We start from the raw sequence: 15,398 nt of genomic DNA on the forward strand, positions 1-15,398 counted from the left end.
TTTAAATAAAGATATATGTCCCCATAAATCTCAATTTTATAGCAGTATAAGTTCCGTCTACTCTATCTCTATCTTGTTATGGCTTTATATTGTGGTCCATTGAGCAGCCAAATGAAAAAAAAAAAAAAAAAAAAAAAAAAAAAAAAAAAAAAAAAAAGAAACATTATATGCCTTGTTTTCTCTTTTGCTTTATTCACAAACACTTCATATCATAATATATAGCGTAACAATTGGGGATCAAAATCATCGAGAAAAGAAAACCGCCAACATCAGGGTCTAGATCCAATGGAAAATTTTGTTTAATTATCTTTTCTTTTATTATTATCATTTTTTTAAATACCTTCCGAGCTAGCCAAAAATTTGTTTCCATTCTCCATTTTTCCTCACCAACAGAAGAAAGCTAACACTCAGTGTGGCATTGATCCAATGAATTTTAGAAGCTCAAAAAGAAATAACGGACAGGTATGAACAATGAACTATTAACAATTCGACATTTTATATTCATATGATCCTGTATGTTAATCTTCATGTAACACTAAACCTATTCCGTTTAGCAAAACCTCCTTTTTTTTTCTTTTTTTTTTTTTCTTTTTTGGAGACTTTGCCAGCATTGCAGAGCTCAAAAAGAACCTGCAAATTTTTACACTTGAGTTAATACAGAAAAGAGGTTCTTTTTGAATTCTGCAATCTGATAATTGCAAAACCTGCATAGTTTCCGGGTCTTCAACCGGGAAGAAAGTGTCCGTTGTTTTCTTGTGACATCAGAAAATGTAGAAGCAAGATGAGAGGCCTGCCACCTTCTGGCTTTGACCCATAATTTATCTCCTGATATCACCTTCACGTGATTCTTCTCAGCTGAAGGGTGATAAACCTGTCAAACTTTTCAAGGGGACCAATCTAACTTCATCCACCAAAACAAAACTGGAGATGAGAACAACTTGTATTTTGTTTCTATGTCTTTGGAACTCTGCTTGAGGTTTGTATAGCGAAGCCGGCGTATAATGCGAAATCAACAAAGGAGATAAAAGATTATTAGTGCTGACAGTCCTAACGCCCAGATTTCCTCGTACAAAGAGACTACTGCTGAAGCTGCAACAAGAACACAAAATACTTGTTAGATTATGAATAGAATCCTTTTTAGTCGTTGGAAAAGAGAAACAAAAAAACTTACATGATGGGGATGGAGCAAACGACGGAGACTCCAAGGCTTTTGTGTTTCCCTTATTTGAAGCATGAGACGGTTGAGGTACAGGTGAAACATCTGGAGATAGATGAGATTTGGGACCCATAGGCCGTGAGTGGGGAGGAGCAGCAGGAGTAATAGCTGGAGGAGCAATCGGGTTCGAAGGGGAAGTTGGCGAGGAGCTTGGAGAAATGTCAGAATCATGGTTCGAACAAGGCTGGGGAGACTGCGGAACTACAAAAGACGGTGCTGGAGTAGAAGCATCACAGTCAGAACACGGTGATGGATCAAGAATGTAAGGTGAGGGTGCTGGAGAAGAAGTTGGAGCAGGGTCCAGTGGAAACGATGATCCAGCATAATCACTTGGTCCTGGTGCTGGAGCTGGAGAAGGACTTGGAGGTATTGAAGAAAGAGTACCTTTTAGATAAGAAGACAAACTAATACTTTTAACACTACCAAAGACTGAGTTATTGAGGCCGAGATTTCTTGCAGGAGAGCTTGTAAGTGTTACAGCCAACTGCTTTAATCTCGGAGGCTGGAGGTTCCCAAAATCAGGCAAGACGACTGATGCCTGAATAACAACAGTAGCAGCTGTTGTTGAACCAATTGTGTTTGTTATTTGCACATACACATTCTGCACAGAAAAAAGCATTGGTCAGTCTATCCTCGGGAGGTCGTGTACCCATACCAAAACATACTAATCAAAGCTGATAATTCGGGTTTGACTAATTTTTTGTACTCGATGACTTTGAAAAGGATGAGCTTCATTAGGACCCTTGTGCACTATACAAAATGGACCACCAATTTTTTGTTTTAACCTTTCCTTATTTTTATCAAGTTTGGTTCATACTGTGATATACCCAGAAAAACTTATCTTGTCATTTCCGTAGCCTCCATGTAGAAGAAGCTAAAATTTTATTTCTTTGTATGTTTATAACTTTTTCATAGGAATCCAATACCTAGTAAAACATTCAGGTGGTACTTTTAAATCCTGAAAGTGATGGCAGCCTGTAGTTGCAGACATAGCCTAGTTGGAATTCTACACTCGACCCCACCATATGGTGTAGAGTTCAAATCCCTCACCCCCAAGTTCAAAGGGGAAAAATGCGATGGAAGCCTGAAATCAGTAGCAAAAACGAGTATAGAAAGTTGAGAAGGTGGCATACCTCATAAGGTCTTAGGTGCAGGCCAAACTTCAACTGATCTTTTAACTCAACAATATTATCTAATATTTCTGAAATGGAGTTGTTGAGAGTAAAATTAAATAGAATCTGAGGCATCTGCCAGATTGAAGCAGGTTGCACGGGAATTACAGTGATTCCTCCTTGAAACTTGAGAATCTCAAACCTAGATGGATGCCCAAAAGTTGATGTTGTTAGGGTAAGGTTGGTTGTTTGAAGAAACACCTCAATCAAAGATGATCGAAGCACACTTAAGGACACCGGACTTATTCGAGCATTTATTGGATCTGGAAGAGCACCAAACGCCACAGCAGTCGAGTTAGGAGCACCTGATTGGTGCATTGATAGAACAGCAACCTGTTTATGGGGGGAAAAAGAAAGAAAGAAAGAAAGAAAGAAGAGCAGATTTTCAGGTTGTTTCTTCGGTTCTTAAAGAAGTCAATACAACAATACATAATGGCCAAAAAGTTCGAAGCAAAACCTTTGTATCAGGGACGCCTATTTCTGCAGTAATGTCATATTCTAATCTACCAATGAGAGGAACAAGCTGCGAAACAGGCTTTTCCAAAACGAAGTATGCTTGTACAGGGGCTGGAAAGAAAGAAAAAGACACATGAGTATACGTGGCAGGAAAGCTATAGGAACGGTACTTTTAGGATAAATCCCTAACTATTGATGAACATTCCAAACCTCGGATGTATCAAAACCTACTGTTTGTAACACAGTTGATATATATACTGTTAGGGACCTGATTCCCAACACTCAGCCAACACAGATTCACACACAAACACCAGAAAAACAGGTAATATCCAAGAGAAATCAGGGGATTCTTTATTACTCAATCAGACAAAAACACCAATTACACTAGAAAATTGAAAGATAACAGATAGTTCGGAGATTTCGAGCTCTCCAGCACTCCCAGCCGTTTCTGGCGCACAACCACACTCAGAATTAACAAAAATACCAGCTGCCAAGCCTACTGCCCTTCCTACACCCCAAATACCCCTGATCAGCCCTAAGCCACGTCAGACATTCCTAGCCACTTTCAATAATTGCCCCCAGCCCCCTAACACTCCCCCCTAACACTCTGTGCACTTCCTCTTTTACCCCTCCTAGTATAGACTTGCTTCAGTAGGGGTCTAACGGTGGTGGAGAGCATCCAGGGGCTCCCAAGTAGGCTCCCACTCGGGCAGTCCTTCCCATTGGACGAGATGGTCCAAGTCATGCGGCCCTCCCTCGCGTGCTCGACGTGCGCACAATATGGCAGCGGGCCATCGAGCTCCTCCGAGAGGTGTGCGGCAAGGGGTGAGCAAGTGGAGAATCTCCCCAGAAGGCTTTAAGTTGGGAGACATGGAACACCGGGTGTATGCGAGCATTTGCTGGGAGCAAGAGACGATAGGCAACTCGTCTAATCTTCTCGGCGACCACGACGGGTCCATAGTAGCGTGGTGCCAGCTTTTCGTTGCGCTTCTTGGCCAAGGACCGGAGCCTGTAGGGCCGAAGTTTGAGCAGAACAAGGTCGCCCGGCGCAAACTTTTTCATACGTTGTTGCGCCTTCTCCAATTGCTCCTTGAGCTCATCCAACATAAGAATTACGAAGCTGCATCTGCTTGTCTACATCCATGTCCAAGGAAGGGGTATCTTGGAACCGGTATAACACCAGTGGGTCCCGGCCATAAACGATGCGGAAAGGGCTACTTTTAGTGGAAGCGTTGTATGTGGTATTGAACCAATACTCCACCCACGGCAGGAATTTCAACCAAAGTTTCGGTTTCGCACACGCGAAGCACCGCAAATATGTCTCCAAGCAACGATTCACCACCTCGGTTTGGCCATCTAATTCAAGGTGGTACGCAGAGCTAGTATGTAGCTTGGTCCCCTGGAGCTTGAACAGCTCCCGCCAAAAGGTGCTCATGAATATGGGATCCCGGTCACTAACGATTGAGCGGGGAACTCCATGAAACCGCACAATCTCCCGTGCAAACAAGTCAGCCACTAACTTCGTCGAGAACGAGTGTGTGAGCGAGCAGAAATGGGCATACTTGGACAACCTATCGACCACCACCAGCATGGTATCCCGGCCCTCTAACTTAGGCAGCCCTCCGATGAAATCCATCAAAATGTCCTCCCAAATGTGGTTTAGGACCGGAAGAGGTTGCAAGAGACCCGCTAGAGACATTGCTTCACTCTTGGCACTTTGCCAGGTCAAACAGCGAGCCACATAATCATTTGGTCCAAAAAAGGTTACTAGCCACCCGCTTGTAAGTGCGGAAGTACCCCGAATGGCCACCTACCACCGAATCATGGAACTCATGCAATAAGCGAGGAATCCATGAGGAAGCTCTTGGCAACACCACCATGCCCTTGTAGACCAATAGCCCCTCTTTCAAGTCAAATCCCTCGCACACCGTTTCTCCTTCTTGCAACTTGGCAATCAACCTCGCGCACCATTCATCCGCCCGCTGCCCCCTCTTAACATCCGCCAAATCCACCAATTGGGGAATGGAAATGGCCGATAGTTCCACGGTTTGCTCTTGGCCCCGCCTTGACAAGGCGTCCACCACCCTATTCGCAACCCTCGATTTAAATTGGACCTCAAAGTCATAACCCAGAAGCTTTGTAATCCAGCGTAATTGTTTCGGTGGAAGCATCCGTTGGTCCATAAGGAACCGGAGACTCTGTTGATCGGAGCGAACCACAAAGTGGCCAAACAAATAATGACGCCACTTTTGAATGGCAAACACCACTGGCATCAATTCCAGCTCATAGACCGATTTCACCCGACTCGCCTCACCGAGCGCCTTTACTAAAAAAGGTGATTGGGCGGCCGTCTTGCATAAGAACAGCCCCAAGACCAACCCCCGAAGCATATGTTTCCACGAAAAACGGCTTGGAGAAATCAGGCATAGCCAACACCGGAAGTGTAGTCATGGCCCCCTTAAGGACCCCTGAAGGTGTGTGCCGCCAAATCATCCCATTCAAACCCTCCTTTCTTGAGCAAATAAGTAAAGGGGCGTGCTAACTCTCCATATCCCCTCACGAAACGTCGGTAGTAACCGGTGAGCCCCAAGAACCCGCGCACATATCGCACATTCCGTGGTGTAGGCCAAGTGGTGATGGCTAAAACTTTAGAGGGGTCCGCTGCCACCCCCTCTCCTGAAATAATATGGCCGAGGTACTCTACACTTAACCGCCCAAAAATGCACTTCTTCCTGTTCGCATAGAGCTTTTCTCCCTCCAAGATCTCCAACACCTTAGTCAAATGCTCCCGATGTTCCTCCCAAGTTTTGCTATATACCAATATATCATCAAAAAACACTAAGACAAAGCGGCGAAGATAAGGCCGAAATACCGAGTTCATAAGTGCTTGGAATGTGCCGGGGCGTTGGTGAGGCCGAACGACATCACTAGGAACTCATAATGGCCCTCGTGAGTCCGCAAGTTGTCTTCTCAACATCACTCTCAAGGACCCGAATTTGATGGTAACCCGCCCTCAAGTCCAACTTCGAGAACACTCGTGTCCCGTGGAGCTCATCCAGAAGCTCGTCGATCACCGGAATGGGAAACTTATCCGGAACCGTCACTTGGTTCAAGGCCCGATAATCCACACAAAAACGCCAACAACCATCCTTCTTTTTCACCAAGAGAACCGGACTCGAATAAGGGCTACAACTAGGCGTAATGATCCCTGAAGCCAACATGTCGGCCACCAAACGCTCAATTTCCCCCTTTTGGAAATGTGGATAGTGATATGGTCGGGCGTTAGGTGGGTCCGCCCCATCCTTCAACACAATTCGGTGGTCCCGGCCTCTCTTAGGGGGCAGCCCCTTAACCTCCTCAAAAACCTTCCCAAACACCGCAAATACCTCTCGTAGATCCATGGGAATTGCTTCGGTAGACCCATCCTCGCTACTCCCCACTATTTCACAAACCTCTAGTAATACTCCCACTTGTTGAGGTCCTAACGACCGAGTCATCGAACGCAAACTCACCGGAGTATAGCATAAAGAGGGGTCTCCTGTCCAACTTACCCACTCGTTCCCCTCCTTAAACTTCATAGTAAATCGGGACCAATCTACGCAACCAAGCCACTCCCAAAACCATATCCGCACTTCCCAACTCAAATGGGAAAAAATCCTCCACCACCTTAAAACCTTGAATTAACAACTCTACTCCACGGCAAACCCCTTGTTTGCTTATTGCACATCTCGTTTCCAACTTGTACTCCACATCTAACCGATGGATCACAAGGCAGCCCCAATTCTTTGACCAACGAACATGACACGAAACTGTGAGAGGCTCCACTGTCCACTAGCACTACCACCTCCCGCAGGGCTAGCCACCCTTTGACCTTCATAGTCTTCGCCGAGTTCATCCACTAGCACTACCACCTCCCGCAGGGCTAGCCACCCTTTGACCTTCATAGTCTTCGCCAAGTTCACTCCCATTAAGGAGTTGAGAGAGAGATCTGCCTTCTCTTCCGCGGGATCCTCATCGGGGCCGTCCTCTTCTTTACACTCCCCTTCTATTTCCAAATCGTCCTCAGTTGCCAACAAAATTTGGAGTTGCTTATTCTTGCAACAATGACCGGGGCTAAACTTCTCGTCACACTTAAAACAAAGCCCACGCGCGCGACGTTGTTCCATCTCCTCCTCCGACATATGGCGGTAACCTCCCATGCCACCCGCCGATGGACTAGTAACCCCTGTCGGCGACGCTCATCCCCTTCCCATGTCTCCACCGTCTCGGCCTATGTTGGATCGAAGGGAGCTCCCCAAAATCGAAGGCCGGCTAGAAGTACTATCATTGAACGAATAGGATCTTCCCAACCCTCCAAGCAGGCCACTCTTCTACCTTTCCCATTCTCTCCACCGCCTCATTCCAATCCTCAATTTGTTGAGCAATCTCCATCACCTCTTGGAGAGTAGCCGGTTTATGCATCTTCACCTCCGCTCGGACATCCTCTCGAAGTCCACTAAGAAAGACCCCCTTATAGAATGCACTTGTCATTCCCCTCACCGGAGCCGCAGGCAATTCAAAGCGGTCCAAATAGTCCGCTACCGATCCCCCTTGTTTCAATGCCATCAATCTCTCCATTAGATCGCCTTCCTTGGCCCTACTAAACCGCTTTAAGATTGCCACATTCAACTCCCTCCATCCCACAAACGGATGTTGAGAATCCGTCCACCGGAACCAATTCAAGGCCCGCCCTTCCATGCACATGGAGGCAGCCGACACCTTGTCCCGTTCCGAGACCTCACACATGTCAAAACATTGCTCCGCCCAAAACAACCACCCATAAGGGTCCTCTTCGGCAAAACTTGGCATTTCCATCCTTCTTCCACGGATTTCTCCCCTTCCCCGGTGTACCTCCAAAGTCTCTTGGCGATGGACTCTCTGGTCCTCCCACCTTCTTCCTCCACAGTGCAGCCCCTGGTCTCCACCTCGTCGAGCCCCAAACACATCCAACCTGATTCCCAACACTCAGCCAACACAGATTCACACACAAACACCAGAAAAACAGATAATATCCAAGAGAAATCAAGGGATTCTTTATTACTCAATCACACAAAAACACCAATTACACTAGGAAATGGAAAGATAACAGATAGTTCGGAGATTTCGAGCTCTCCAGCACTCCCAGCCGTTTCCAGCGAACAACCACACTCAGAATTAACAAAAATACCAGCTGCCAAGCCTACTGCCCTTCCTACACCCCAAATACCCCCTGATCAGCCCTAAGCCACGCCCCCCAGCCCCCTAACACTCTATGCTCTTCCTCTTTTACCCCTCCTAGTATAGACTTGCTTCAGTAGGGGTCTAACATATACACAATCCCCAACTACCAATAAACAACTTTGGAGCTCAGGCATAAACTAGATACAGAATCAAAACCCGAAGCAGGAATATGGATGGATTACATTATCTGACTTCCGCTCTCGTGGCAAAACCACACTCAGCTAGACTGCTTACCAATTAATAAAAATGAAAATACATAGAAAAACAGTAACATAATAAGGGTGGAAGGCAAGAAGCACCCAAAGAACTTTGTATATACCACCCAAAGTTAAGAGTGATAAACAGATGCTCTGCACATCTCATATTCTATGTAATAGTTCAAGTGCGCCTGATTGAGCATATCATGTACCCAAGCTGAACCTTTTCGTGTCCACAAAGAAGTAGTCTATGCCCTGGTGATATAATCCAAGCTCAAGAGAGGGGAAAAAAACAGACACACACCCACACACACACACCCACCAACCCACACACACACACAGAGAATGGAAAAGAAAACACGGAGAGATGAAGACCAAATTCATTAGGTGAATACGTTACATGCATTCTATTTGACATGAAATACACACACAAAAACAGGTTTGCAAAGTAAGTTGGGATAATAAATTTGATGCATCCGACAACCAATCTGCTTCTAAATCATGGTATTTGTTTGTCTCATTATGCTACATGAGATTTGAAGTTGAAATTTTATTTCCTGAATTGTAGATAATGGGGACAAACTCAAATGAATCAGAAAATCGAAATAGAATAAATTTATTAGTTTCAAAGTGATCCTAGCACATTTACTGTATTTATTCCCTAAAGGGCACATTCTGATGTCTTATCCAAAACAAAAAAATCTGATGGATTGAATACATGTTCAAATGAAAAAGGGAAATAATTGATTCCATTCAATTTGTATGGGGTATCTAGATGTTTTCACTTTTCACTAAATATCACATAAACTAAAGGAAACTAATGTAGCAAAAGCCTCTCCTAGGTGAAATATTCGACATCAAATGAAACAATTTAGTAGAGCACAATGTGTCTCTTAGGAAGCAGACTAATATTAGGAATTTAACTTATAAGGGTTTATTTGATTGATGAACATTTGTAGAAAATCCAGGTTCAAGATACATCTCAAAACAAATTTCCTTCGTTGGATAGAAATTACAAAGAGTTATCAAATTAGCAATAAAATAAAAAAGACGTCGTTTTCCTCTCATGCAAGAAAACATAAAGCTATTTTCTACAGAGAATGCAGTATCAAAACAAAGAAATGAACCCGTTGATTATATGCAATTTCACATGCCGTTCTTGGTATGACTAAAGAATAGATTCAGTAATCATAAGTGATAAACAGAAGTCGTAAAACAAAACCCAGTTAGCAAAACCAAGAGCAAATCAAATACTGCAATAGATAGATTTTCATTAATTCGACTTTGACAAGAGTGATGAGAACATTTCCCTGCTCAATATTTGAACAGAACCACAAAATTAGAACAACATTCCAAAACTAAAAAAGCCCCAAACCTAATTATCAGAAGACCTAAATTTCGATAACCTGGTTAAACATCACTTTCTCAAGAAAATCCCTAATTACAAGGGTGAATGACAGAAAATGAAAATAAAAAACCCCCAATTAGCTCAAAACTTGAAAATTCCTCTATAAACCCCAAAAATGCAAAAGAACCACATATCCAATAGTTCAAAATAACAGAAAATACCTAACTATACAAAGACCTAACAAAGGAACAATTTTTGAAAAATTAAATAATCATAACTAAGGGCAAGAGAGAAATACCACTTAGTTTAATTGCTTGTTGGGCATCGAACCCGGACTTCATTTGGCGATGAGGAAGGATCCAGAAGATTCCAGAGACGAACATGGACAAACTCAACAGCAAAACGATGATGCATCGGAGGCTAAAGTCTTGGGCAATTCTGGTGAGAACCATCGAACATCCCTCGCAGATAAGTCCCGAAGAATCTCGATTCCAAGCTTCCTCATGGCTCTGCTGTTGATGCAGACTTTGCTCTTCGATTTTCCCCATTTGCAGAGCATCTGGAATCCCTCTTTCTCTTTCTCTCTCTAGTACTCTCTCTCTCTAAGACTACCAACGTAGAGAGATTAACACGAAGGGCTCACTCAGAGAGACGAGGACGAGAGACAAGTGTTCATGGTGGACAACAACCCCTTTTCCACTCTTTCACTCTCTCTCTCTCTCTCTCTCTCTCTCTCGACCTCTCTCTCTCTAAAAACCCTCTTTAAGCCACGCACTATGAGTTTATTTTTCTATTCCTTTACCCTTTTCTCGAATTAATTAATTCATTCATTTGTTTATTATTTTGTAGGCTACCGAACGTTGAGGAGAAGCAAGGGTTAAAAAAGAACAAAGAAAAAGGCAAAACGGAGAAGATAAAATTGAATTTCAAATATGCCCTACGGACCACTCTTTCGTTTTGCTTTTTGGCATCTTTCTAGTTTATTTGTTAATTAATATTATTATTATTAGATTATTAAAGGAGAATCTTTGGTAGTGTACACTATTACATACGTATCTTTCTAGTTTATTTGTTAATTAATATTATTATTATTAGATTATTAAAGGAGAATCTTTGGTAGTGTACACTATTACATACGTACTTTAGAGGTAAAAATTCGGGCCAAAAGCCCAAATAAAAATTTGAGACAGGGTCAGACACCTTAAAGAGGGAGGGTCAATTTTCACTCACGCATTTAAATTATTGATTCTGATTCATTGACGAAAATTTTATAAAAAAACTATTAGCGAGAAATTTTTAAATTTAAATTCTTTATGAGAGAAAAATATTATAGTAGAATTAGAATCATGGGTTTAAATGCATTTGCCAAACGAACCCATAAAATATTTTCAAATTTTTTTTTGAGAAATGGGTGTTCGGACTAGCCTTACCTAAACCGAACAAGCTTTCGAGTTTAGAACATTGATTTAGGCCAGCTTGTTTGGTCTGGTCTAAACTTGCAGCTCTATATGCAATGGTCGCAGTGACTATTGGGAAGAAATGATTTTAGGGTGCGTTTTGTTGATTTAGTTGAGGCAGTAGAGTAATAATGGTAATGGTAACTCATTAGAATAAATAAAAAAATTGATGTAGTATTCAATTAAAATTAGAGAAAAGAGACAAATACCCTTTAAAAGTGCATGGATAAAGACTCTTAGAGTATGTTTGGTAGGAAAGAAAAGTAGAAGGAAGGAAGAAGGTGGAGGGATTTTGGGAGGGAAAATGAAAATGTAGGTTGTTTGGTAGGAGAGAAAAGAGAAAAGAAGAGAAAATGGAGTGGAAAATAATACATGTGGGCCCCACCATTTTTTTTCTTTCCACAAGTGGGCAGAAAATGAGATGGAAAATGGGGACAACTCATTAAAGTGAGCAAAGTTACTAAACTATCCTTTTCTCCATCAACAGCCAAGCAAAAAATTTAAGGGTATAAAAGTAATTTACGAGTAAGATTTTTTCTTTCCTCCCAATTTAACTTCCAATACCAAACAAGTGAAAGTAAACTCATTTTCTTTCCATCTTCTCATACCAAACAATATAAAAGAAAATCAATTTCTTTTCCATCATTGTTATTTTCCAGCACTTCCATATTTTCTTTCTATCCTATTTTCTTTCCTTCCTACCAAACATAGCATTAGTTAATAACTTTTTTAGTTAAATAATTATACTAGTGAAAGGGTATTAATCACTAATAGAGGTAAAATCATGCACTCTTAATGATAAATTTTGTAATTTTCTCGTTAAAATTTTACAAATACTATATGTATGAACATTTTTATTTTGATAAAATTGTCCTTATTTTTAAATATATATTTGTATATAATTGATTATTTATTAGATTTTTATGAAAAATAAATGGATTAAGCATAAAAATTTCTTGGAATTATACTCATTGTAACACTTTGCCCTTTAAACTTTAAAACATAACATATGTTTCCACTGAACAATGAAATATTAACAAAAAAAAGCCCCATCCATTAAGTTTTTAATTGAAATTAACATTTAATTTGCTATTTTGAGAGTATTTTGACAATTTTATGGTTAAAATTTATTTTGAATTTAAACTAATTTAAATATTAAAAAAAAACTTCATAAAATTTTTTATTCTACCAAAAAGATCATAAATTTTTAACTTACTTTCAATTAATAATAGATGTATCATAATTAAAAGTTTAAATTTAATTTAGTTTTAAATTTATGCTAAATTTTAAACCATTGAGCTACTAAAATATCGTAAAATAACAAATTAAGTGTCAATTTTTGTTTAAAAAACTTAATGCAGTGGTTTTTTTGTTAACATTTCATTATTTATGGTGAATAGATGTTGCGTTTTAAATATTGAGAGGCAACATGTTATAAGGAATATATTTCAAAGATAAATTTTGTAATTAATCTTAAAATTTATTTTAAGAAAAATAATTTAAAAAAATATGTAAAGGAGTAACTAAGCCAAGGAGTGGGGAGGTAGTTGATAGGGATGGAAATAGGGCAAGGCATTGGAGAGGAACGCTTGGAAAAAATTGTTAAGGGCCTTCCCCAGTCACCACCATATTGTTTATCGTTAATGAAAATTTGAATAAATTAGAACAAAAAATGAATATACATGTGTACTAAATTCATTCCAAAATCAATATTCCGAGAGTTCAATATCATCAGAGTTTATAGGCTTTCATATTTCAATATCAAAGTTTGCACAAAAAAACATGATATAAATGAATGGGTGGAGCGCGTAGCAAACAATACGTGGGCTAAAGAATTTGATATCAGAATCATATCCTCGACAATAGTATTGCTAGCCTGACCACCAGAGCTTCCTCCTGTCAGGGTATAAGCTTGCCCTTGTGCTTTTTCTTTTCCCCTGTCATTGGTATTGGGCCTCTGTTTCCCTCGCCTACACTGTTGTGGTGGAGGTAGCTGCACTGATCCTGAAGCTTAAGGTCGAAACTGTGGGTAAAACGGCGGACGATAGGTTGGCGCGGGAGGGAAGGACATTTGGGTTGGTAGCTATGGCTGGAAGGTAAGCATAAACTGCGGTAACCTTTCTTGATTGTAGGAAGTGTCACTCTGAGATTGTTGGGTCAGCGGCTGATTCTGATTAGGACAATTCCTCCTTATGTGCCCCATCTATCCACAGCGATGGCATTTGGGTCTACAGGGTCCACTCCTGTCACTTCCAGATGAACCACTGCTCCTATTGACTACGTCTCTACTGGTTTGCCCTTAATTGTGGTTTTTTTCTATTACTTCATTATGGCCCTCCTGATGCAGAAGGCCCTCCTGAAGCAGAAGCTTGATTGGTGGCTTCCTTACTTTGATAATAACCTTGATTGTCTTGTTCAACGCTTATGGATGCGCTCACCAGTTCCTGGTAATTACGAATCCTTAGTGCCACCAATGATCTTATTATCGCGCTCTTAAGACCATTTTTAAACTTAAGGCACTTCAGATGTTTCGACTCCACCAACGATGGAGCAAACCGAGATAAGTCATTAAACTTGGACTCATATTCCCTCACCGACATATCTCTTTATTGTAAAGCCATAAACTTCATCGCCTTCTCATCCCGATAGCTTTGAGGAAAATATTGTTCATTAAAGAGGGCTTTAAATTGATCCCAAGTCATCGTCGCAACATCATGCCTCTTCCTTACTTGCTTCCACCTAGTACTCGCTTGACCTTCCAGCTTATACACCGTGAATTTCACCCAATACTCCTCCGGTACTCCCATACTATTCAAATGTTTCACTATGGATCAATATTCAGCTTCCTGAGGTCCTCCCTCACTATTGAATGTGGGAATAGGTCCACGTCTGAACTCATGAAAATAGCCCTACTTTCTATCCTCGGTCGGTCGCTCATTCTGAGCTCGGGTGGCCATCCCTTGGAAAGCGGCATACATCGCCTCCATGACTTCCTCATTCAGTGGTGCAGGTTGATTAACTGACCTACGACGCGACGACATCTCCTTTAACTGAAAATAAACTAGATTGTTTAGTGGATTCCTGATGTCATTCAAGTATGCACAATGCCATCGTTTTAAAACCTAGGGCTCTGATACCAAGTCTTGTTAGGCCTCGGAACAGGGGTTGGTGATGTGGAGGCTCGTTTAGAAGTTAGACATGATTGAGAAAGTGATTAAGCATTTGAATATATGAAAATCAAAGTCAAAAGTAGAACATTAAAGAAATTTCAAAACAAGCCCCACATTATAATTAAATTGGACTTTGAGAAAGTGATGGGGATTTTTCACAACTTTTTGAAAACAAAGTTCAGAACTAAGCCTCTGGCATCATTCAGGGTTTCCCCCACAAGATATTACATATTGTACACATATGAACATGTAAAGAAACAATAACAGACATCAACCACAGTCTAGAAGTGTTTAAAGTTTACAATGCAAGAATTTACACATATCTTACATTGTACAACATGGATGGAAGTGTGTACAAACCGCACAAGCTAGGGTTACCTGAATTTGCTACTTACTCAGCATTGCTTCTAAGGTCACCTGAGAGGGGTTAAATACATTAAAAACATCTTCTTCTCCTGGACCGCACAAGCTAGGGTTACCTGAATTTGCTACTTACCCAGCATTGCTTCTAAGGTCACCTGAGAGGGGTTAAATACATTAAAAACATAATAAAAGTGAGCAGAACGCCCTATAGGATATATTTTGGAAAATTTTATAAATAAATAGAAATGTAAAGTTCCAACACATCAGCCGAAATCTAACATATTTTTTCTAAAAGGAAAATATAAATTTAAATTTCGTATTACAGGCATCAGCAAGTAATTTATAACTATGATAAATTACTTACACAACTATAAGCATAAGCCTTATCACCATCGTAGTGGCCCGGTTCGGGTTTCAGGTTCTGCCCCTAAGGATACGATCTCCATATCCTATCTAGGCCATTAGTGAGCTTACCAGTTCGTAAGAAAGTATTCATTAAATCTTTAAAACAGTTTATTACGAGACCAATATCATTAATCAAGCTACTGTGTTAAAATACTTTTCTTTATCAAACATGTCCTTCCTTCAAAAAATTTGTATAGGCCAAAATACTTATAATCATACTAACAAGGAAATGGACAAGAATATCCTACCTCTCTGGTAGAGTTCTACGCTAGCTCCTTGTCGTCCTAGCCCGAATTCCTTTGAAGCTTAGCACTTGCCTTTCCGCTAATTCCACCATCAAAATAATATTCTAAGA

General features: G+C 40.9%; 1 protein-coding gene across 1 annotated transcript; it reads right to left on the reverse strand.

Moving 5' to 3' along the window:
• Positions 1 to 351: 351 nt before the first annotated feature.
• LOC21406943 lies at positions 352 to 10,403 on the reverse strand. Its single transcript, XM_024170398.1, has 5 exons — positions 9,947 to 10,403; positions 2,846 to 2,955; positions 2,350 to 2,721; positions 1,172 to 1,817; positions 352 to 1,089 (listed from the first exon to the last, which is right to left on the reverse strand). The coding sequence occupies exons 1-5, from the start codon at positions 10,194 to 10,196 to the stop codon at positions 1,010 to 1,012; spliced, it is 1,458 nt and encodes a 485-aa protein (XP_024026166.1). The 5' UTR covers positions 10,197 to 10,403; the 3' UTR covers positions 352 to 1,009.
• Between the last annotated feature and the right edge of the window lie 4,995 nt (positions 10,404 to 15,398).

Source organism: Morus notabilis, unplaced genomic scaffold, assembly GCF_000414095.1.
Source record: "Morus notabilis unplaced genomic scaffold, ASM41409v2 Scaffold165, whole genome shotgun sequence".
Lineage (NCBI taxonomy): Eukaryota > Viridiplantae > Streptophyta > Magnoliopsida > Rosales > Moraceae > Morus > Morus notabilis.

Bases quoted from the DNA above. Each gene is read 5' to 3' on its own strand.
- LOC21406943 (XM_024170398.1), bottom strand. From the start codon at position 10,196: ATGGGGAAAATCGAAGAGCAAAGTCTGCATCAACAGCAGAGCCATGAG. The intron at 2,956-9,946 runs GTATTTCTCTCT...CTTTCTTTCCAG, and splicing joins ACAAGCAATTAAACTAAGTG to CCCCTGTACAAGCATACTTC. The intron at 1,090-1,171 runs GTAAGTTTTTTT...TTCTTGTTGCAG, and splicing joins GTTTGCTCCATCCCCATCAT to CTTCAGCAGTAGTCTCTTTG.